Genomic DNA, 23,028 nt, shown 5'->3' on the forward strand with positions numbered 1-23,028 from the left:
CTTCTCCCTTCATCCCCCTTACACCTTGGCCTTGCTTCCCCATCCATCTCCCTTCCCAGCTTCACCTTCTCCCCTCACCCTGAGCTTTCTTTCCCCTTCATCCCCCTCACTGCCCTCATTACTCCCTCCAGCCCCCTCATCCCAGCCTTGCTTCCCCGTTCATCCCCTCACTCCAGCCTCTTTCCCCCTCACCCTGAGCTCACTTCTCCCTCCATCCCCCTTACACCCTTGCTTCCCCCTCCATCTCCCTTCCGAGCTCTGCCTTCTCCCCTCACCCTGAGCTTGCTTCCCCCTTGATCCCCTCACCCCAGCCTTGCTTCCCCCTTCATCCCCTCACCCCAGCCTTGCTTCCCCTCTCACCCTCCTCACCCCAAGCTCTTTCCCCTTCATCCCCCTCACTGCCCTCATTACTCCCTCCATCCCCCTCATCCCAGCCTCGCTTCCCCTTCATCCCCTCACTCCCGCCTCTCCATTCCCCTCACCCTGAGCTCACTTCCCCCTCCATCCCCCTCATCCCAGCCTCGCTTCCCCCTCCATCCCCCTCTCCCCAGCCGCCAGCCCTCCTCCTCCTCTCTCCCTCCTCCTCCTCTCTCCCTCCCCCTCAGCGCAGGCGCCCTCAGCTCCCTGCGCGGTGTTGGTTCCCGCAGCGCATGCGCGGTGCGTGCCCGCCGGTGCGTGCTGCGGGGCGTCAGGGGCGCGCCGCTTCTTACGGCATCGGGCGTGTCCCAGGGTGCCCTGCGCGGGGCTGCTCCTGCCCACAGTTGAGTTTGGCCCCGAGCGGAACAGTCGGGCCCGGGCCCGGTAGCGCCGTCGCGGTTCCGGCACCGCGTCCCGCTGCGAGCGCCGCTTCCCCCGCCTCCGCGGGGAGCGAACATGCGACTCCGGCTTCCCGAGGAGGCCGCCGCCGGCGAGTGAGGAGCCGCCGCCCCGGCCCGGCCTGGCCCCGCCGCCCGCCCGCCCCGGCCGCAGCCGCCCCGCTTCGCACAGGCAATGACAGCGGCTCCGGCCCCCTCCCCGCAGCAGATCAGGGACCGGCTGCTGCAGGCCATCGACCCGCAGAGCAACGTGAGTACGGCCCGACGAGCCCCCGCGCTTCCCGTGCCCGGCAGCGGGGGGGACACCGGCCCCGAGCCGCCGCCGGGCCCCCCGCAGCCCCGCTCCCTCCCGGGGGTAACCGCCGCGCCGCGCCGCTGACCGGGGCCGCCCGCCCCCCGCCGCCTCACCTCCCCGCCGGACGGCGGCTGCGGGCGGCCTCCTCCCCGGGCACCGGAAGCCTCCGCTGCGGGCGGTAGCGGGGAGCTCCCCGGCGCCTTGCCCGCCCGGGGTCCCGCTGCCTGCGGCGCCTCGCCGCCCCTTCCCCTCCGCCGGCGTTCGGGGCCGCTGCGGCGGTGGCACCGGCGGCCTCTTTCCTCCTCCTGGCAGGGGGCTGCGGCCGTCCCTCCCCCGCCGCGTCGCCTCACGGCACCCCCCGGGGCCCGGCCGGCGCTGCCCGGCCATGCGGTGTGCGGCCCGGCGGCCTCCTCACGCCAGGCCGCGGCTCGGGTGCGGCCTGCAGGGGGCTCTGGGCCGGGCTCCGCCGCTGCTCGCCGGGACCTTTCGGGGCGCCCACCTGTTCCTCGGCCCCTGCGGCCGCCTCCAGGCCGGGCTGTGGGGTGTCCTGGGCTGCGGGGACACCGGGAGGGCTTCGACGGTGGCTTGGGGGCTCTGGAGCTGCTCCAGCACCGAGCAGCCTCGATCTTCGCTGTTATCCCTTCCTGCAGTGCGCTAATGAGCTTATCTGCTGCTCCTGGGATGTGCTGTAAGCACAGGAGTCGGGGTATGTTTTACCTATAAGTGGCCTTAAGGTTGAAGTCCTGGTTATCTGAAGTCTCATGTACTTTCAGGTGAGGGTTTTTTTGGCAGAGGAGAGCAGTTCTTTGCTTAGGTGGTTATTGCTGTGAGAGGACTGCAGAGCCTGCAATCTGTCTTAAGATTTTTGAGCCTTAGATGACCAGTAAGCCCCAGCAGGATGCAAAGGTGGGTTTGCCTTGGCCATCTGCAGTTTGTGGGGGCACTACACCTGTGTCACACGTGTTGAGTGTGTGTGTGTGATTCCAGGAGGCTGGGGATGTCAAACAGTGTTTTCATTCTATTAAACTCCTACCTGCTTTTGCCTGAATAAGTGGGTTTTCTTATCATACACCTGTTACTGAGGTCTTAAAGTAGCTGATAAAGTTGTTGCCATTTAGAAACATTCTGCAGTGACCTGTGTGTGGCAGTGAGGAAAAAGCACCCTGACCTTGTAGCTTCCTCAGTAATCCCCTGTGATGTGCACTTGTCCTGGGCTGCAGTATTACATGTTTGAGGAACAGCAGTGAATTGTAATTGTGGACCTCTAAATATCAAAGTTGAGCTTGCACTGGCTCCAGCTGAAGTGTCAGTGGGTGCACTGCATGAGTTTTGTTTGTCTGAGTTCTCTTGTTGTGGCTGCAAATTTTTCACTTGATGCTAAGACCAAGTGCCAACCCAGTTCAATAAAACTGTAACAGATCTCTGGTTTCTTTCTGCTTCCAAACTGTCAGCACCAATGGTTACCCTCCTTCTGGTCTGCTTCCTGAAACACTGTGGCTGTGCAGAATTAAGCAGCCAGGAAATAAATTTTGTGGTGGATCCTCTTCTCTGTGTGTCAGTGTTGCTTTCTGCTGGAGTCTCTCTGCAGGTTGGGTGTGTGGAGGGAGCAGCACTAAGCAGGCAGCTGGGAAAGGGAAGTTTGAGCATCAGCCAAAAGCTCTGCTGAGCTTCCAGCAGGTCAGTAGCTCCATAAGCTTAGGAGTGATGTATGTTAAATTATAATTCTACATACTTGATACTTATCCAGGGCAATAATTGGTGGCAGAAAAATCAGCCCATTGTTTAGAAATGCCTGTAGGCAGGGGGCTGTCTTCCAGTTTAACCTTTTCTTCCAAGCAGAGCAGAGGTGGTGTAGTTATTTGGTGTGCAGGCTTAGGCCTCAGACTTTCTCTCTCCAAAGCACATAGAATACAGGGTGAAGAATCAGTCAAACCATCTGTCATGCCACTTTCATGAAGCAAGAAAAACTTACATTTTGAACATGCTTCAAAGCAGATTCTGAATTTAATCCCACTTGGGGATCCCACCAGTATAAAAGGGTAAGAAACTGGTGTGATGTTTTTCTGCAGGAGGAAGTCAATGGAGCTGTGAGCTGCAGCACTTGCTGGTACTCACAGGAAACTCTTGATGCTCTTCTGGCTTTTGGAATCTTCTTCTAAAAGATGTGGTTGCATTTGAGCTTAAAGTATTCATCTTTGTCACTGACTTCCTTCTTTACCAAGGAAATCAAGCTTTGAGGCCTGGATTTCATTCAGAAGTTTCAATATTATTGTCAACAAGCTGTGTGTGTGTTTCTGGAGAGCAGAGAGGGTGAAAACTGCCCTGATCTTGTCAAGTATGCAAGGGGTCTGTGAGGCTGAGGAGGAGGAGGAGATGTTTCTTTGTGAGTCTTTACTTGGGGACACTGTAGATTTAAGCCTCAGTGACACATTCTCTGATACAAACTGGTTCTCTGGTGTGGATCTTTATTCCAGTGTGGTCCTTGTGGTGTAGACAGATCTTGGTTCACTTTGAGGTCCTGCCTTAGAAAAAAAATTAAAAAATAGTTTCCCTTCCTGTGTTGAGCTGAACTGGTCAAAAGAATCTTTTACCCAAGCTTTCAGAACCAGCTTGCCTTGAGAAATCATCTCTGCCAACTGTTCATCTTTGTTTTAGCTGCTCCATGAAGTGTGCTGACTCAGGAGCAATGTTTTCATTGTACACATGCATCCAGCACTTGAGACCTCTTCTAGTAATAGCTGCAGAATATATTTATAACTTTGTTTCACACAGTTCAGAATTTACACAAGTAACCTCTATTGCAAAGGAGAGCTATATGAAATAAGCTATTTAAAAAAAAAATTACATCATCTTGGAAGCCACCTGGGATGTCTGGTGTTATGTCTTCATTTATTCAGCCTTTTCCCCTGGAAAAAACCCCTATGGGCAAGCTCCTTCTGCTACTTGACTTAAACACTAAGTATCCATATCAATTTCCTTCCAAAGCTTGTGCTCTTTGTGAGAAGGAACCAGGAATCCTGTTAGAGGAAAGCAGGAGGTCACTGGTGTTACCACACTGAGGAGTGACAGGGTTTTCTTACAAGAAAAGTCCTTTTCCTGGAAGAAACATAGAAACAGTAACTGGAGCAGAATGTCTGAATCCTTACTGGAGCAGTTGGGTGGGATCTTCCAGGAGAGATATTCCTGGTTCTGGTAGAACCAATGCTTTTCCATTTAGGTTCAGTGTGTGGACAAACCACCTCTTCCAGCAAGCAGAACACCTCCACCTTGTTAAACTGTGCTCTGTGCTCCTCAGGGAATTGATTACCTGATGGCAGGAATAATGAGAGCTGTTAGTTTGAGCTCAGTGGGGAAGCCTGTCTTTCCCCACTGCTCTTAGAATTGTGCTTGCAATTAACTCGTTCTTTCCTTGATCTTCAATATTGGCCAATAAATTAATGATTTGCCATTAATACCTCTCTGGGATGCAGCCCCAGCTTTGAGGATTAGATGCTTGCTGTGTGATTGGAGTGGATTGGGAATCAAGCTGCCATCCATGAGGTAGCTGAGTTGGCTGCTCAGACCTTCAGGAGAGGGCCATGAGCTGAATTATTTCAGGACCATCGTGGCCAGCAGGTCCAGGGAAGGGATTCTGCCCCTGTGCTCAGCTCTGGGGAGGCCACAGCTTGAGTCCTGTGTCCAGTTCTGGGCCCCCCAGCTCAGGAAGGAGCTTGAGGTGCTGGAGCAGGTCCAGAGAAGAGCAAGGAGGCTGTGAAGGGATCCAGCAGAATTGCTGTGAGGAAGGGCTGAGGGAGCTGGGGGTGTTGAGGCTGGAGAAGAGGAGGCTCAGGGGAGACCTCATCACTCTCTCCAACTCCCTGAAAGGAGGTTGGAGCCAGGGGGGGGTTGGGCTCTTTTCCCAGGCAACTCTCAGCAAGACAAGAGGGCAGGGTCTCAAGTTGTGCCAGGGGAGGTTTAGGTTGGAGATGAGAAAGAATTTCTTTCTGGAGAGGGTGATCAGGCATTGGAATGGGCTGCCCAGGGAAGTAGTGGATTCTCCGTGTCTGGAGAGATTTCCAAAGAGCCTGGATGTGGCACTGAGTGCCATGGGCTGGGAACTGCAGCAGGAGTGGATCAAGGGTTGGACTTGATGATCTCTGAGGTCCCTTCCAACCCAGCTGATTCTATGATTCTGTGATTAACAAGAAATTGGTTCCTGTGCTGTAAGATGTTCAGCAGCCCCTTGGCCTGGGCTGATCTTCCAGCTGCTGCTCCAGTCAGAGTTCAAGATGCTTCCAGGGCTCTTCCATTGCTTTACCCAAGTCCTAGACACAACCCCCTCTCTCAGCAGTGTGTGCTTTCAATAACTGAGTGTGCAAGGGAGGGGAGGAGGTGTCAGGTGCTGTTGTGAGGATGTGGAGGGGAGGATGGGGGTGTTTGGCTTCAGGAAGGGTTTGGTGGTTCCTTTGGATGCAGGGAAGTTTTCCGTGTGGGCGAAAGTAGCCCGGGCATGGCTTTTGCTTTAGCTTTATCCTTTTCTGTCAGGCCTTAATAAGCTTATCAATTCTGAGGAGGCTGCAGCATGCAGGGAGGATGGAACCTGTTGTACCTCTCCCCTTTTTTGTTTCTTATTGTAGCTTATCTTGTTTCAAGCAGTCTCACATTTTGTGCATCAAGGCTGGGGATTGTGTTTCAGGTGTGTGTGGAAACATGCAGGTGGTTGTGGCGTTTCCTACCACACAGACTCCAAAGTTGGGTCAGCCCTGAGTTCCAGATGCAGATTTGGGCCTGATGGAGTAAGTCTCATTGTCTTCAGTATCTTCATAATTTATTTTGAAAAATAACCTTAACTGAGGGTGACTGCTTTTGGGTTTTTTTGTGCTTTTTGTTGCAAACAGCTGGATTCACTTGAAGCCACCTGTTTGAGGTGGTGGTATGGTGGGTTTCTTGGCCTTGCTTTGCAACTTTCCCATCCAGCTCTTTCCAAAATAGCTTTTTGGTGGAAATACATTCCAGCAGTGCCTGCCATGCTTCCACAGGTATGAGTTAGCACTTATCTGGTGAGTTGCTTGGATAATACTGGTCAGTTTCTTCCTGGTGTTAATTCAGCTGATTTCTTAACCTCCTCAGAAGACAGCTCAAGAAACACTTTCCATTTGTGCAGTAGTCCTTGCAGCTCTGGGACCATTATAAAGTTTGGGGCTGCTAAGAAAATCTTAGCCAAGAAAAGTAGCAGAGAGTTTGGGTTGAGGGGTCAGAGTGAGAGGGATGCCAAATTGCATTTCTGTTGTTAATTCCTTGAAACTCCCCAGGTTGCAGTGGTGATGGCAGTAGTTATTTGCTCTGAAGCTGTAATTTGAGTGTTTGTGCAGTGACAATTTAAATAACACCCACTTCTCACTCCTGCCACACACACCCAATTTCTGTGTGCAGCAATTTGCAGGATCCTGTGGTAAACTGAGTTGATCAGGGGCTTTAAAAAAAAAAAAAAAGACAATAAATGTGTTGTTTTTCACAGGTACTTTTTGATGTAGCTCAATTGCCTGATAAAACTCCTGGTGCATCACAAACAGCACTGGTGCACGTGTGGCAGCAGAATTGGGTATTAAAGTGTTTAAATAAGTTCAGAAGCTGGAAAAGGGGAGTTCTGTTTGCTTCCTCCTGCTTCCCCTTAGCAGGCTGGCTTGGGACCTCTTAGGAAAGGGGGATGTGTTCCCTCTGAAAGTTCTCCACGTGGATAAGAGCCTGGCTGTGTTCTGTGAGATGAGAAGGGATGCCTCATGGTCAAGTTTCACTCGTGGAGACTTTATTGTAGTCACTGTCACTCGTGTGTGGCTGAAGGATGACTGGAGCCATCCCCTGGGTGCTCTGCAGGGCAGTGATGCAAGAGGGCTTGGGATGTGCCCCTGGAGCAGAGGCTGGAAAGCTCCTTTGTGGAGGATGCTCCCGAGCCAGTGAGCTTTGCAGCTGAAGAGCAGATGGGGAAGGCCCTGGCTGATGGTTCAGCTGCTCCCGGGTTGCACTGACTTGGTTCAGACTCTGTGCTTTCAGCAGGGGCTGCCAATGGAGCCACACCCGGTGGGAGAGCTCCTGTGATCCTCATCCACTTCCCACCTCCAGCTGCACATTCCTGGTCCCTCCCTGTGCTGGCACTGCCTGACCCTGCTGGGAGCTGGCCCAGGAGCTCACCTGGCCAAACCCTGCCTGAGAGGGGGCTCAGCAGGGGCTCTCCCCCTGCCCGGCCTCAGGGAGGTGACAGTTGTGGCACAGAGCAGTCCTGGGGCTCCTGTGTGCTGAGGAGAGGGGACAGAGCCCCTCCAGCCACCCCTTGGGTTGTGTCCTTTGCCAGCCCAAGTGACAGCAGCTGGCAGCCAGGAGCTGCTTGCACACACTCCAGTGTGGACCCTCAGTGAGAAATGAGCCCTTGGATTGCTCAGAAGCTGAAGGGCAGAAGCATTGGGGGGGGGGAAATAATTCCTCTGAGACATTTTTCTTGATGTAACCATGAAGCAGTTTATTGAATGGAAGAACTGATTTTTTTTTTTTGTAGGTAAACAGGGATAATCTCTGCCAGTCACCATGAACCAGAGTGTGGGGAGGGAGCCAATCTGTGTCTTACAAAATGTGCAGACCTTTGGCTTAGCCTGAGTTTCACAAGTCTGGACCTTAGGGTAGAAACTCCAGTTTGTCACTCTTTGGGGTTTTGTAATTTGTTCTGCAGAGCCAGATGAGGTGAGCCCAGGCTGGGGGTATGTAAGGTGTGAGTTGTTCCCTCTCTTCAGGGTTTTTGGGATGGCTGTGACACAGTAGGGCTGTCACCCTGGCTCCTGGTCTAAGTAGTGCCAGAGCAAGTGAAGCATTTTCACCCTGTGAGGGAAGAGCCTTCTGCAGCTTTTTCAAGGAGCTGCTGCAGTTGACAAGTGGAGTGTTGGTTTGTTTGGTTTTTTTCAGGAACCAGGAAAAGTTTCAGGATAGGGGAAGGAAGAACAGATTCTGCCCACTGGGGAAATCTGATGTCAATTAAGAAGCACTTCTCTTAAGTCATAGTTGCTCCAGTGTGTTAGATAGGGAGTTAAAATGAATGTCAGTGTAGTTTTCATGAGAAAAAAACCAAACCATGTCTGTTTGGGCTGATAACACTTTACTGCTATCTCGTCTCACACATTTTGTGCTTGGTGATAACTTCAAATAAACTTTCTGCTGCCTGTATAACATGGAATGTTGTGGCCCCTCTCAGGACCTTGGGCTTTCAAGAAATATTTGAAGGTAAAGGTAAGTGCATCACATTTAGCTTAATGTAAAAGTAGGGTTGTTTATTGGGTATTTAACAGCTGAATTATTCTTTTCTGCAGGTAATTCATGTTTTCAGTCTTTGGAACAATATTTAAGTGCTAGCAAATTGCTTTAATTCAAGGTGCAATCTGCTAAAGTTAGCAGCATGTCAGTGCTTCCTGGGGCATGGCTTTCAGGGGTCAGCTTTAGTGGGATTGTCCATCTCAAAGTTTACAATTTTCAACACCTCCAAACAGTTGGTGGTAGAAATTTCCATTGAGGAATCACTGGAAGTGAATCAGAATTTGTTCTGCTTTAGTGAACAAAGTGATTTTCCATCAGAGGAGCTGGGGAGGAGAGGAATCCTACATCCCAGCCTGTAGTATTCAGCAACATCCTCAGCTGGGTGGGTTTTTTTTTTGAAACTTGGTGCTGTAAAGATTGTGCAGAGGTGGAAATCTTGCCTGAGAGACAGGCAGTGCTCTGGTGGAGATGCTTTCTCACCTCTCTGTGTTCATGCCGAATCAGCTTGCTGAGTATCAACATCAAACTGCATCCATGGGGGGGTTTTTAAGGCATGTAGAACTTCTGAAGGTCAAGAAGCATGGGTATTCTGTTGGGTTTTTTTCCCCAAGGTGGTGATTGATGCACTCTAACTTCAGCAAACAACCGTGCAGGACATCTGCAAACAGCTCTGAGTTTCTGTAACTTGAGCACTCTTGAGCTTGGTAGCAAGGCCAGGAGGAACACTCCTCATGCTGTGTGAATTAATTGCATGGGTAGGAACATGGAAATTCTGTTTGTGTGTAAGTTATCATCCTGAAAGTTCCAGGAGAACCTGTGCCTCAATATTAGAGTTTATCCTTGGAGAAAACTGCAGTTGGTTGGTGGATGGAGCTGAGCAGGGTGGGATGGGGTTTGCAGAGGTGGAACCTGCACACTCAGAATCCCAGGGCCTCATGGCAGCTGCACGGGTGGAAGAGTTTCAGTTTAACAAAGTCCAAGCTACTGAATTTTGGTTTTTTGTAGCATTTTCTCCACTGGAGTTTTGAAGTTTGGCTGCCAAGGGGTTGCTGAAGTGAAAATCATGACATTTTTTTGCTGCTAGGTTTGAGAGAACCAGCACCATGTTGCAGCTTCTCGAGTCTTCTGTATTTAAACATCAATAAAATGCTGGTGGGGTGCTGGGTTCTTTTCTCCTGTCCTGGTCACACTGGGCCACTGGTTCTGGAGTGGAGCTGGTCCCAAAGGTAGGCAGCTCTCCACCCTCCACCTGGGAAGCTGTGAGATGTGTGGTGTGCTCACATCCTCCTGGGGGAGAGTTTTTTAGTTCAGCCAAAGGTAGAAAACTCATTTTGTTGGCAAGTAGCTGCTAATGATTGTGCCACTGCCTGGAATGGCCCAGCATTCACCACTGATTATCAGGCACAGTCTTCAGAGATTTGGAGATATTTGGATTGGGGGGGGATGTTTGGAAATGGGTGACTGGCAGCAGCATTTTATCTGGAATTTGGTGAGCAACACTTTTAGCAGATGGGTAAATTGCTTTTGGTTTTGTTTTTTTTTTTTTGCATATCCATAAAGCTTGGTGTGTGCTGATGGGAATTCTCTATCAGCTGTCAAAAGGATACAGCAATTTCTCTCCAAACTTGGTATTTCAAACTTTCCCAATTTGTGGGGCTGTTTTTCTCAGATTTTGTTAACAAATACTCTGTGCTTAAGTGTTCATGAGCAGTCATGTGAGCATGTGGTGCTTCTGTCAGATGAATGAATGTATTTCACAGGGCAATGTATTTAACAGCCTTCTTTACCTTGGTCTCCTTTATCACTTAAGGAATCAGCAGAGCAGCTTATCTGGCATTTGAAAAAAAGTTGCCCTGCTGCATTTGAAAGTACACAGTACAGTGATAATGTGATTCTTTCTTTCTTTTTTTTAAGAAAAGGGTGAAAAGTTTATATTGTGGAGGGGCTTTTCTGTGTTAGGTGCAGCTCTGAACTGCTGTGTGTTCCAACAGCTCCGGGCTGGTGTTCCAGGTGATGGGTAACACAATACTGAAGAACTTCAGAAAGCTCTTGACCCTTTGAAGCCATTCTCATCCAGTCCTTAAATGCGTGTTGCATAATTTTAAATCTCCAGTAGTTCTCTGGAGTGTATTAAGATTAAGCAAGGTGATTGCAGAGTGGCTGTGGCCAGGCCATGCCTCCAAGGGTCATTCTCCTAATCTAGTTTGGTGTCTGACTTTGCCCTAACTGGGGTTGATAATACCAGGGAGCTGGGCTGAAGTGGCTCCTCCTGTGCCTTGAATACCCCAATGAGTGGCTCTCTCCTTCCTGTGGAAAGCACAGAGATCATCATAAACCAGAAGGGGTGCATCTTAAGGCTGAATTTTCTGTAGATTCTGTAGTAGTCTGCCTGAATAATCAGCAAACTGCATTTCTCTTGTTAAAGTAGGACCAGTTGTTCCCAAGACTTTGAATGCACAGCAACCTCATTTTCTGGCTCTCTTAAATTTACAAGCAATCATTTTGAACTTCAGTTCCTGGCTGATAATAAACAGTGACTAAAGGATTCATCTGGTTGTATTTTCTGTACAAGTGGGAGAGGAGGAGAGCTGGTTATCATGTGTCCAACTCTGTATTGTGGTTATGTGCCTTTAGTCCTGAGTAGTGATTGAGTTTTTGGGGCTTGTGTGTTGGTGATATGCTCTGTGGGTGTTATTTATTGTGCTGAAATAATCTGTAGCTAGTGCTGCACCTGGAGGGGGATATTTTGCATCATTTCATGCAGCCCAACACTTGACAAGTCCTGATAAAACACTCTCTTGTTCCACTCTCTTGGTAGCTGCCTGTGGGATCTGTAGAATTACACCAAAAGGCAAAGGGTGTGCAGAGCTGGGTCACATTCCCAGTTTTCCATCTTTGTTCTGATTTGATGATGCTTTATTTGGGCAGGACAAAATGTGCTCAGGTGTTGTGGTGGAGAGGGAAAAGCAGGAGGTGGGTGAAATGGTGAAGTGGCTGCAGAGGCTGGGGGGTGACAGCTGCTTTTGGGGGGGCTGCTGCAGCCCTGGATATTCCCCTGGGATCGGGTTCTTTCCAGGAACTGTCTGGGAGTGGGGCAGGGGGGGTCAGAGGGCTTTGAAGTGTTTTGTCCTTTGTCATGCAAACTGAGTACCTGGAGGGATCTCTCTGAGAGGACACAATTCTGAATTCCTCTTGAGAAGTGGGGCTTGCAGTGTGTTTCTGCTCCGTGCTGGTCTTAAACCTCTGTAGTGGGTCTGGCAAGTGTTTGAGAGCTGCTCTGAGAGCACTGCCAGCTCTCTGTTTATGTCTAATATGCAATCAGTATTTGTCATGTTGCAAATTAGGCCAGCGAGCATGAAAACAGTTGATCACCATTTTCTTATGACTAATAAAGCATAGGAAAGCTGATTTCAGGCTTTGTGTGTCTCCTCCCTATTTTTTCAATACTGTGTGAACTGAGAACTTTTTCTTATTAACCCTCTTTTCAAAACCTCTTACCACTGCTTTCCTCTGAACTCCTCTTTGTCTGCTTTCCTCTTGAGCTGTGGTGCCTTGAGATGAACGTGTAATTCCAGCTGAATTTGGATTCCTACCCCATTCCTTATCAGTGTGGTGCTGAGTGAAAAACAAAACTCAAATTATCTTGCTTGCAGTGTGCTGTGGTAGATACCACTGAGTGGGTTCTGCCCTGCTGTGACAGGGACTGGCTTTGTGGTCCACACTACTCACTCCTTACTCTGTTCCCTTATCTTGACTTTGTGCCACACACATCTTTCCAGTTCAGGAATAGTTCATGCAGCTGAGCTTCCCTCCAGCTGCTGGGCTTTTTAAATCATAAATTTCTTCCCCAAAATGGTTTTACCCAAATTTATGGTCTGGCTGTTTGGTTGGTTTTGTTGGGGCATGGAAAAAGAAGAGAGAGGGGGAGTTGGGGTTCACCTCGTAGTGTCTTGTGTGGTGCTGATAAACTGAGGGGTGGGCACTGCTGCTGCAGTTCTTCCAGTGTTATACAAAATGTTTAGTGACAATTATCCCTCTCTGGAGTCACAAGAAGCTCTTCAATTATTGGCTGATGAATATGAATGGAGCAAAACATTACAGAGTTTGCCTCAGAGCCCTCTTCCTGTAAGAGGAGAAGGATTCCCTCAAGGTGCCACCACTCTCCTCTCATCTGCTTGGTTTCTGGGTGTGTGTTTTGCTTCCATCCTCTGTTTTTCACCACCTTTTAGATCTTCTCCATGAATTTACCACTTTCAAGGGGTGGTTTTTCCAGCCTTGCCCAAGTCTGATGTTGTGCTACACCATGGCCATCCCTGGGGGCTGCTGCCAGGGTCAGGAGTCCCCTTGGGAGTGGTGCTGGCACTTCCCAGGTGCTGAGGGTTTGTGTCTCAGAGCTGTTGCTCCCTGCCAAGGCAAACTGTTTTCTGCTTGATCTCTTGGCTGTTCCTGCCTCTCCACACCTCAGTTATGTGTCTGCACACTGCCAAAAGGTACCAGAGAGCTAACCTGGTGTTTTCACTCAAGTGAAATATTCCAGGTCTGGGGGGTTCTGCACAATGCAGCATTTTGGTGGAACCTGACCTGACTCTTGGTTGATCCTGGCTTTGCAAAGTATATGTGAGAAGGTATCTGGATGGTGTTACTTCACCCTTAACTAAAGCCCAAGTACAGATAAAATGTATGCAAATAGCTTTGGATCTTAAAATTGGACCTGGAAATGTTAAATCCAGAGGCAAGAAGTTCTTGCTGTGCCTGGTAGTCAAGCTTTTGGTAGTCAAGGAGCATTTCCTGTACCTCTTGCTTTGCAGCACTAATTCCTGATCAGTTTTCAAAGCATGGGCTCCAAAGTGATGTCTCTGCCATAGAAGATGCTCTCAGTGGCTGATTTTTCAACTCAAATCATTGATTCCTTCACGTTTAAAGATCTGCTTTACTTAAATGCTATTGCAAAACTCACCACCACCTTGAAAAATACCTTTTGTGTCCAGGTGACTATTTGAACTCCACTTAACAAGCTGACTTTCAAACATTTTCAAGCATTATGAGCAAAGTAGTGCATGGTCATCTTTTTGGTATGTCACTTCTGTGAATAGCATCTCGTGTCCCCTATCTTTAGACAGCATCATGTCACATTGGGGGTAGGGGAAACTGTTAATAGATCAGTTGCAAGGGAACTGAACTAAATACCAGCAGGTTGTAACCTGAATTCTAACTTTGTGTTTAGTCTGTATCTTTGGGAAAAAAAAAAAGACATAATATGAAATGTATTGTCAGTGTCTAGTGCATTAGTGGTATCTAATGCATCCTCTGTGAAGTGCTAAATAAACATTATTCTGCTGTATTTCCATTGCTGCATTGAAATAAAGCCTCCTATGAAGAGCAACTTTTCTTTTCTTCCTTCTTATTCCATCTTTCAGGGTCTTATGCCATGGAGGAGCTTTTACACACATGCACTGCTGGGGGCAGAGACCCCAGCCCAGGGTAGGACTTGGTGCTTTTGGTGCAGGTGATGATTCCACTGCTCTGGAGAAAATAAACCTGAGTGGGTGATGTTGCTCGAGGTGCTGTTCCTGTACCCCTGGGAATTGGTTCTGCTTTCCTGGCAATTTCAGCAGCATTGACCTTGACCCTGGGAATTTCTTGAACGTTTCCTAAGGGTATAGACAGCCTATAGATCTATGGCAGATTTTATAACTACCCAATAAAATGCTGCTGTCCCTAGGAGCAGGGGGAAGGCAATAAAACATGGTACAGATGCTCCTGTGAACTTGTGCAGGGATGAATTGCTACCAGGAAACAGCAGCTTGGCAGCAGAGATGTGGATTTATGTCAGAGGAAAGATGGGTCTGGTTTAGTCTCCCACAGTAGGGCTGCTTCTCTGCTTGATTTTGTAAGATTGTTTGATACTACAGGTGGGAAAATGGTCCAAAAGTGCCTCCTTTGAAACTAGGAAAATAGAATTTGGAGCATGTGTGGAAGAAGGGAGTTGGAGTGTGATGACAAATGCATTCTCTCACAATATATCTGCAGATATTCAAGGTGCTTACCATGGATTCAGATTATTGGTTGTTGTAACCTGTGATGTCAGGAGAATGAATTAATTCCCCTGTGAATTCAGGAGAATTCCAGGAAAATGAATCATTCCATGATTATACTGTGTCAAGATACCTTTTTATTTATTCAAACAATTGCAATGGAATCTTTCTCCAACATTTGTTTCTCAGGAATGGAGCCAGGTGCAGGTTGTCCTGAGGAGGGAGGAAAGGGGTTAAACTGGTGCTCATTTTGTGCTTTGGCACTGCCCTGGCCATCCATGGAGGAAGAGAAGCAAAGTGTGACACTGGGTCTGGTCCCACCTGAAGGGAGTCCCAGTCCCTGCTAACTGGTACCAGCTGCTCTCCAGGTCCTGATTTTTATTGCTCTTTTCAAATCAGCCCAGGAAGGTGTCAGGGAACAGATGTCCCTCAAACTTCCTAAACCCAAACCCACTTTCTTATTCTTTTCAACTGCTCTGCACCACCCTGAAATCAGTTACTGAATTGTTAGGATTAAGATAGCAGTTAAAGGAAGGACATTAAGCTGCTTGATCTTTTCCAGAGAGTTCAGAAACCTGTGCTTTTGTCTGAGGCTGGAGTAAAAACATTTAGTGCTTTACTTGGAAAAGATCTCAGATACCAGTAGTAAGCTCCAGAGTGTGGCTGAATGACTTCAGGAGACTTGCATGGAATAAATAAAATCTGTTTTCTGTGACTGTCATTAGGGTTGCCTGGAAAGGATTATGGTGGCTGACTCAAAGCAGATGTTCTCCAGTAAACTTCTGGGTGATTTGGTCTCTGTGCCAGTCAGGCTTCACACCATGGGGGTAACATGTGGGAATTTAAGTGCTGTATAAATTATTCTTAGCTGTTTTCTGCAAAGTCCTGGAGTTGCTTTGTGGAAGCTGCTGGTTTGGGGTGGTTGCAGTGTAAGGAGACAAAGGCAAAGAGAAGCTGAACCAACGTGCAAGTTCCTGAGGTGGTGACTTGGGCAATTGTCCTCTTAACCAGTGCCTGGAGACAGTGGGGTTGCCAAAATCCTTCTTCCCACTCTGCTATGTGTTATTTGCTGAGCTGCTGTGTAGCCAGGAAGCATTTTTAATAGTTGCTTGCATTACTAAAGTACCATTTTTGGTGCTGCTGGAAGTGGGATGATGTCCTGGTAGGCTTTGGGGCTTCAGGTCAGTTAGGTGACAGCATCTTTGTGTTGTCAGGCCAGTAACAAGTGGGTGAAGGTGAAGGTACTGGTGTGCTGCTGTTAGGGTCTTCACATGGAATTGGTGACACTTGAGGCATTTTTGGGAAGGTCTGTCTGGTTTTCATGAAGTTTCTTGTGGTGTAGTTATTTTGAAAGAGGCAAACATGAGGTTTTTTTAATCCTAAGCCTCTCTTGTGGCAGTTTAGGTGAAGCATTCCCAGAAAACTTCACAAAACTACTGGGGAAGGGTGGAGAAGTTGTTGGACCTGCCTAGAAGTTATTTCTCTGTTAAGAATCATCCTTCCCTGCAGGTCTAAAGGAGAGGAAAACGAGAGGAGCTTCTTGCAGCTGATCCGGAGCCTCGGAGCTCCTGGCAGGGGCTGCTCCAGTGTCACTGGGTGTTCCCAACTGGATACAAATGTGTGAAGAATCTGAAATGGGTGTTTTAGTGTTTTGCCAGCAGTTGAGCCATCAGGGGCTGCTTTCACTCCTCGTTGGCATCGTGTGTCCCTCAGAGCAGGGGGTGAGTTCAGTCTTGGTGCTGCCCTGGGCTCCAGGGGGTGATGCAGCAGCTGGGGACATCCCTCTGCTTCTCTGGGTAAATTGAAACAAAGGCAAAGCTGTTCCTGGAAATTCCCTGACCAGTTTCATCTTTCTGCAGGTGTACAACAGGGTATCACTTTCCCCTTTTGATAGACTAATGAGGCTTTTTGGCCATCACTTAGGTAATGAGTATTTGGGGATTACCAATAGCTGCAAAAAGAATTGTACCAGTTATTGGGGCACTGCAGAGAGCCTTGTAGCACCTTGCTCATTTATAGCCTAAAATACATGTTGGGTTGTAGAGGATCATGTTTTGCAAGTCTAAAAATGTTTGTCTCGAAACTCCCAGAATTGAGTATTAACTATTCCCAGTGCTTTGGTTCTGGAAATTAAAAAAATAAAAATCCTGGTGTTTTGTGTTAAGCTCTGGTGCTAAATCATCCTTCCTGGGCACTGAGGGCAGTGCAAGGATCAGAACATGGAAGAAAGTCAGTGAAGTGAAATAGCAAGAACAAAAATATGTCAAAATACATATTATTGCTGCTTTAAAGCTGCAGTTTTACCAGACCTGAGCAGGTGGCAGGGCTTTGAATATCTGTGGAGTTCAGTGGAGAAAAGACAAATGACAAATTCATTCATCTTTGGTCTGAGGTTGGTTCTACAGCCTGTAAGAGTCAGAATCACTCAAAGCCTTCATGGACTTTAAAAGTAAGTTTGAGAAAAGTAAATTTAAAAATCAGGCAGAGATGTAATTGCTGATAGATTCATCCAAGTATCTCCAACATTTAGCAATCCTTCTGTGATGGAAAAAAAATGTTGTCTCTGCACAGGATTGTCTGGAAAGAAGAGACTTCAGCTCCTGATTCTCTCCTGGTGCTTTACCAGGAGGGGAGAATTACCTTGGAAAAGCTAAGCCTTACAAAGTCCTTGTCCCAAAATGAAGAATCTTGTGGCTAGGAGGGTAGGGCTACCTGCTTGTGCTCCTGATGAGACTTTAGGAAAATGTGGGGTCCCTGCAGAGGGAAAAACTGGATTTTTCTCAGATCCAGTTCATGTCCAGTTGAGTCACAAATGGAATTAAGCAATAAATGAGACCGTGATTCAAGTTTTCTGTGGCTTATCCTTTAAATCTCCTTACAAAGGTGAATTAGAAGTCCCAGGTTTTGATGTTGTTAACATCAGGCAGTGGGAACACAGCTCCCTGGGCACTCTGGGGTTTCTCATGGAAATCACTGAAGTCCCACTCGTGCTCAATCCCTGCAGAGGTTACTCAGTGGAAAACTCATCAGGGGAACTCATCAGCATCTCCACACTTGGAGAAGGGGAATTTCTGCTCCTCACCATCCCCCAGGCTGGGCAGACACAACCTGAGTCTGGTGTTGGGTGATGGGTGTGGAGGAGGAGGGTGATGGTTTGGGGACACCTGCTGGGCACAGCACCCACCTCTGCTGAGCTGGGGCTCCAGGACCTGGGGCTTTGGGTTCCTGCTGTGTCACTGCAAGAAGCAGCAAATATTTGGAACAAATGAGTAGAAGTGTGACTTGTGTCCATGTAAAGTAGTGGCTGAAGGAATAAAGGGGAAGATTTCTGACCTGACTTGTTGCTTGTCTTGGTCCTGTTGGCACTTCCGTGTCTGGTTAGGCTGTAGGACAATTAACTGATGCCTTGGGTAGGGGGTCTCAGGGCTTGGCTAATAAGTCACAGTGGGTTTATTGCTCTTGTTTCTTTTAGTTTTAGGTAAGAGTATGTTTGTTACAGCTTCTGCTGTTTCCAATTAGGTCAGTAAAGTGTCCTTGTCCCTGTTCTTTGAGCAATTGGCTCCCTAAAGCCAGACAGAGTGATAGCAATTTTGTGATTAATGCTCCCAGCAATTATAAAGTGGAAGGTCCTAAATTACACTTGATAACTCAGACCTGTACATGAAACATGAAGTGACTTTGTCTTCCTTGTTACAGATCCATAACATGGTGGCAGTGCTGGAAGTCATCTCCAGCTTGGAGAAATATCCCATTACCAAAGAGGCACTTGAGGTATGTCACCCTCTACATATGACTTGATTTTCATGTGTATCAAAGGATTTTCTCTGCCTATCTAATTTCCATAAGAGCTTTTCTTGAAACAATAGGTTGATTGCAAAGGATTCACAATTAAGATATTATTTTGTCCCTGTTGTGTTGCTCCTGGCATCTCAGTGGACACACAGTGACTCTTTCTGGGTTCAGATCAGTATTCTGGGCAGCACAGTTCCTGTTTGTGTAGGGCACTAAATTAATCACTTGCTGATTAATTCTCTTGCATTCAGCACCATGAAGTACTGGTCACCTTTTGGTGATGTGTGGTGAGTAAGCACCAAAGAATCTGAAGCAAGGATCTGGTTAGGCTGTGTCTATAAAATTAATCTGAAATTCAGCTAAGCAGGTTCCAGGTACCTGATCCAGCTGATGAGATGAGGTGTGTGAGAAGCTGAAGTGTCAGACTGGGGTAGCAGCTGCAGTCTCACTTGGCCACTCTTGAAAACAGAGACCAAAGAAGTTTTTATGGTTAAATTGTCTTTAAATTTAATCTTTATATTGAAAATATTGGTGTTGCTTGCTTTTCATGATTGCTTAACCATAACTCCAGCTGTATTCCAGTGGATGTATCACAACGTGCTGCATATTTCCCTCACAGTTTTCCTCTGAAGTCCTTTTCTTAAGTAATCCAACTTGGGGAACAATTCTTTTGTTTTCAAATGTGCTTTGGGAACAATCAAACCTTTCACTTCCTTCCGCTTCCGAAGCCTCTCTGGGACACCCTAGGGTTGCTTCTTTAGAGCTTTCACACGTTCTCAAGATACTGGGGAGTGAAGGGAGAGGAGAGATGGAGGAAGAAGGTAGGAAGGACACAGTGGCACCCCTGCTAGTCAGGTTTGTGAAATGGAGATTTTTTTTAAATTTTTTTATTGTCAGGGTAGCACTGGAACAGGCAAAGATCCTGGAATTTTTTTCTCCTGCCTCTCTCTGCTGCTCTGATGATAAACAGGCACCATTTCTGCCTGGAAGGCTGGGTTTCCCTTCTAACCTGAGCTTGTGCCTTGGTTCTCAAGATTCTCACTGATGAAAGGATTAATTTCTGCTGGTTTTCACAGCCAGTGGCTCTGGTGCTTTAGCCAGGGAATAACAACATGGTGGCTTGAAACCTGCAGTAGGTTTCGTGTTGCCTGGCAGAGCACTGCTCCAACAGGACAAATCCTTTCCAAAAAGGACTAATTCAAACCTTACATCTTCAGTGGTTTTTAACCAGGTGTTACAAAGCAGGAATTTCCTGTTGAGAATGATACCTGTTTGTAAAACAACTTTCCTTTTATTCCTAGGAAACGAGGCTCGGGAGGCTTATCAATGAGGTGAGGAAGAAGACATCCAATGAGGAACTTGCCAAACGTGCCAAGAAATTGTTACGGAATTGGCAGAAGTTGATAGAACCCGTGACCCAGAATGACCCAGTGCCAAGGGGCTTGCCCAACCCCCCCGGGTCAGCAAATGGTGGTGCTCACAACTGCAAAGCAGAAGCACAGCTGCCTGCTGTGGCTGGGTCAAAGCCAATCAGTGAGTTGAAAAGCAGGAATGATATACAGAAACTAAACTCTCCCAAACCAGAGAAACTGGGAAATCGGAAAAGGAAAAGCGAGCACAGGGATGTGCATCAGGGCCCTCCTCCCCCAAACGTCTCCAAAGCTAGTCATGAAGTATTACAGAACTCTTCACCCCCTCCAACAAATGGCATTGGGGGTAGTCCTGAAAATTTTCCTAGTCCCGTAGACGTAAATCTACACGGGGGGCCTGAAAGCAGCAGGACAGAACTCAGTGAAAACGATAAACACAATAAGATCCCAGTAAATGCTGTAAAACCTCACACCAGTTCTCCAGGACTTGTAAAACCTTCCAGCACTTCCTCGTTACTAAAGACTGCAGTGCTGCAGCAGCATGAGAAATCAGAAGAAGCCTCTGGGCTGTCACACCAACCCAAGAGCCCTCGCTGCTCCTCCTTTAGCCCCAGGAACATCAGGCTGGAGACTTTTGCTCGGCAGCACACCACGTACTCACCAAAGGATTCGATGCCCAGTCCATCTCAAAGGTCTCAGTTCTTAGACACTGCACAGGTGCCATCACCACCACCATCCTTGATGCAACCATCAACACCTCCCATGCCAGCAAAAAGACTGGAGTTCACCCAGCAAGCAGTCCCTGAGGTATCTCAGCCCTGGCAGGAGCAGCAGGTACCTTCTGAGAGCCAGCACAGGCACCCAGCAGGGTCCCTACAACAGCACACGTCTCCCAGCTGCAAAACCAGCTCCCACCCGGGGGAACCTCTCACGTCACACGTGGGCTTCTCACAGGACACTTCAAAGCTGGACAGTGATGATGCTGCTTCAGGTTCTGACAGTAAAAAGAAGAAAAGGTACCGACCCAGAGACTACACAGTCAACTTGGATGGGCACGTGACAGAAGGGGGTGTGAAACCTGTGAGGTTAAAAGAGAGAAAACTCACTTTTGATCCCATGACAGGACAGATAAAACCTTTAACACAGAAAGATCCTTTGCAGGTAGAAATCCCTGCACTGACTGAACAGCACAGGACAGAAACGGAAAAGCAGGAGCAAAAACCCAACCTGCAAAGCCCTTTTGAACAAACGAACTGGAAAGAGTTATCCAGAAATGAAATCATTCAGTCCTATTTAAACAGACAGAGTAGCTTGCTGTCCTCATCAGGAGTACAGACTCCAGGAGCTCACTACTTCATGTCTGAGTATTTAAAGCAGGAGGAAAGCACTAGAAAAGAGGCTAGAAAGACTCACGTTCTAGCTCCTCACAGCAAACCTACAGACTTGCCTGGGGTCACGAGGGAGGTCACGAGTGGTGACCTGGACAGAATACGTGAGCAGGAGTGGGCAGGTGTGAACGGTTGTTACGACACACAGGGTAACTGGTATGATTGGACACAGTGCATATCTCTAGATCCACACGGGGATGATGGGAGACTGAACATCCTGCCTTATGTCTGCCTAGACTGAGTACAGTTTTGCTAAAAAAAAAAAAAAAAAAAAAAAAAAAAGAAAAAAAGAAAAAAAAGATTTTTTTTTTTTCCTTTTTTTTTTTTTTTTTTTTTTTTTTTTAACATCTGCAGTTAGCAAAACGGGCAGACACACAATGCCACTTACAGCTGGAGGGAGCCTCCTGGCCTGGACACAGCCCCAAGGAGCAGAGGGTGGGAGGGAGCTGGTTCTGTACAGCTCTTTCCTTTACGTTCTCCTTTTGTGAAATGCTGCTACCAGTTTAGTAACAATTGCAAGGGAAGGCACACGAAGGGTGATAAATTGGAGTTCAAAACTCTAGAGCGAGCCAGCTATAAAAAAAAAAGTGTTAGTCCCCAAGAAGTGAAGAGGATTTCCAGCACTTTCTGAATGCCGGAATCTGATCACAGGCAGGTACAGAGAATTGTGGAAGTTACCTTAACAAAATATGCATCTATTTATTTGATTTGGGTTTTTTATTTGGCAGTGAGATATTGGAGAGACAATGTGCAAAAACTGTAGTTTTATTTGTATCACATCTCTGAACATGATTGTGTTTTGTTTTCTTTCTTTCTTTCTTTTTTTTTTTTTTTTTTTTCTTTTTTTTTTCCAAGTCCATGTGGTACTGAGATTGGGTTTTAAACAGCAGGTGTTGCACTGCAGGCTGGGCAGCCAGCTTCAGCTCAACATTCCATAGGCATCCACATATTTTAGTCTGGTTTCAGTTTAAATCCAGTCTCTGAGAAATGCTGCAAAAAAAAAAACCTAGATGTTTAACAATATTTTTGATCCCACCACCACCACCAGCCAAATATTTTTCCTCCTTTTCCCTTCCTGCAAACTTCTAGGAAAAAAAATTAAAAAAAAAAAACAAAAAAAAAAGGAAAAAAGAAAAAAGAAAAAAAAAAAGAGAGAAAAAACCCCACCTTTTCTAGAATCTAAATGTAATGAGGGTGCTACAAGTTTGTAACTGTACTGTGAGAGGGAAAAAGGAAGCCTGTTTGTATGCTGGAAATATACTTGTTACCATTCCTTTAGATATTGTTTGCCTTATGGATATCCATCATAAACGCAATTTGCAAAAACAAAGAGCCTTAGTGAATGTACAGTAACCAGACTTCTGTGTTCTTGGGATGCAGAAGGGAGCAACTTTGCTATTTGGTCCTTTAAGTGGACACATTGTGATATAAATGTGGAAATAAAAAAAATTTGCACAAACCAGTTTGTGAATTCTTTGTACTTAACTGATGGGTTTTTCTGTTGAAAGTTTGCTCAGCTCTCAGTGATCATCCTGACTGGGAACCCCTCAGAGCAGAGTGCTGAAGCTGAGTCCCCTCCAACACTCTGGACAGCAGCTCTCAGGGATGTGCAAGGAGTCTCCCAAGCATCTTGGTGGTGTTGTCACACAGGTTGGATTATTTTTGAGCTCTGGTTGCATCCAGGGTCTGGAGACTGAGAACCCAGTTGCTGTTATTGTACCTTTATACCTAAAAAGCTTCACAGTTCATCTCATCTTTCTCTCAGTAACTTTGTGATGTGTTATTCCTGTTCAAATGGTTTCAATGCAGCCTGGTTGCCATGTGGAAAGCTTAAGAATTTCTATTTCTGTCAACTGTTGTTGCTTTAACATTCGGGGTTGTTTTCTGCAGTCCCCAGTGCTGGGTTTCTGTCCAGGGGAAGAGGAGGGGACATGATACCAAAAACATTTCTGGGTTTAGGGATGTGAACTCTGTGCTGGATCTTTTTGTGCTTCTGAGGAGAAGAACCTTGGCAAGAGCTCTCCTGCCTTGGAGAACAGAGTCAGGCTCTTGCATGTG

General features: G+C 47.4%; 1 protein-coding gene across 3 annotated transcripts; it reads left to right on the forward strand.

The window, feature by feature from the left end:
* Positions 1 to 937: 937 nt before the first annotated feature.
* Positions 938 to 21,228, forward strand: MED26 (mediator complex subunit 26). Of its 3 annotated transcripts, none has more exons than XM_030466487.1 (3): positions 938 to 1,065; positions 18,117 to 18,191; positions 19,514 to 21,226. In XM_030466487.1, the coding sequence occupies exons 1-3, from the start codon at positions 991 to 993 to the stop codon at positions 21,209 to 21,211; spliced, it is 1,848 nt and encodes a 615-aa protein (XP_030322347.1). In that variant the 5' UTR covers positions 938 to 990; the 3' UTR covers positions 21,212 to 21,226. The 3 variants fall into 3 exon arrangements, with proteins under 3 accessions (XP_030322347.1, XP_030322350.1, XP_030322349.1); XM_030466490.1 differs by lacking the exon at positions 938 to 1,065 and adding an exon at positions 2,552 to 2,787 and having other exon boundaries at positions 19,514 to 21,227; XM_030466489.1 differs by lacking the exon at positions 938 to 1,065 and adding an exon at positions 8,249 to 8,361 and having other exon boundaries at positions 19,514 to 21,228.
* The last annotated feature ends 1,800 nt before the right edge of the window (positions 21,229 to 23,028 follow it).

The sequence above is a fragment of the Calypte anna genome, chromosome 28 (assembly GCF_003957555.1).
Source record: "Calypte anna isolate BGI_N300 chromosome 28, bCalAnn1_v1.p, whole genome shotgun sequence".
Lineage (NCBI taxonomy): Eukaryota > Metazoa > Chordata > Aves > Apodiformes > Trochilidae > Calypte > Calypte anna.

Bases quoted from the DNA above. Each gene is read 5' to 3' on its own strand.
- MED26 (XM_030466487.1), top strand. From the start codon at position 991: ATGACAGCGGCTCCGGCCCCCTCCCCGCAGCAGATCAGGGACCGGCTG. The intron at 1,066-18,116 runs GTGAGTACGGCC...TCCTTGTTACAG, and splicing joins CCATCGACCCGCAGAGCAAC to ATCCATAACATGGTGGCAGT. The intron at 18,192-19,513 runs GTATGTCACCCT...TTTTATTCCTAG, and splicing joins TTACCAAAGAGGCACTTGAG to GAAACGAGGCTCGGGAGGCT.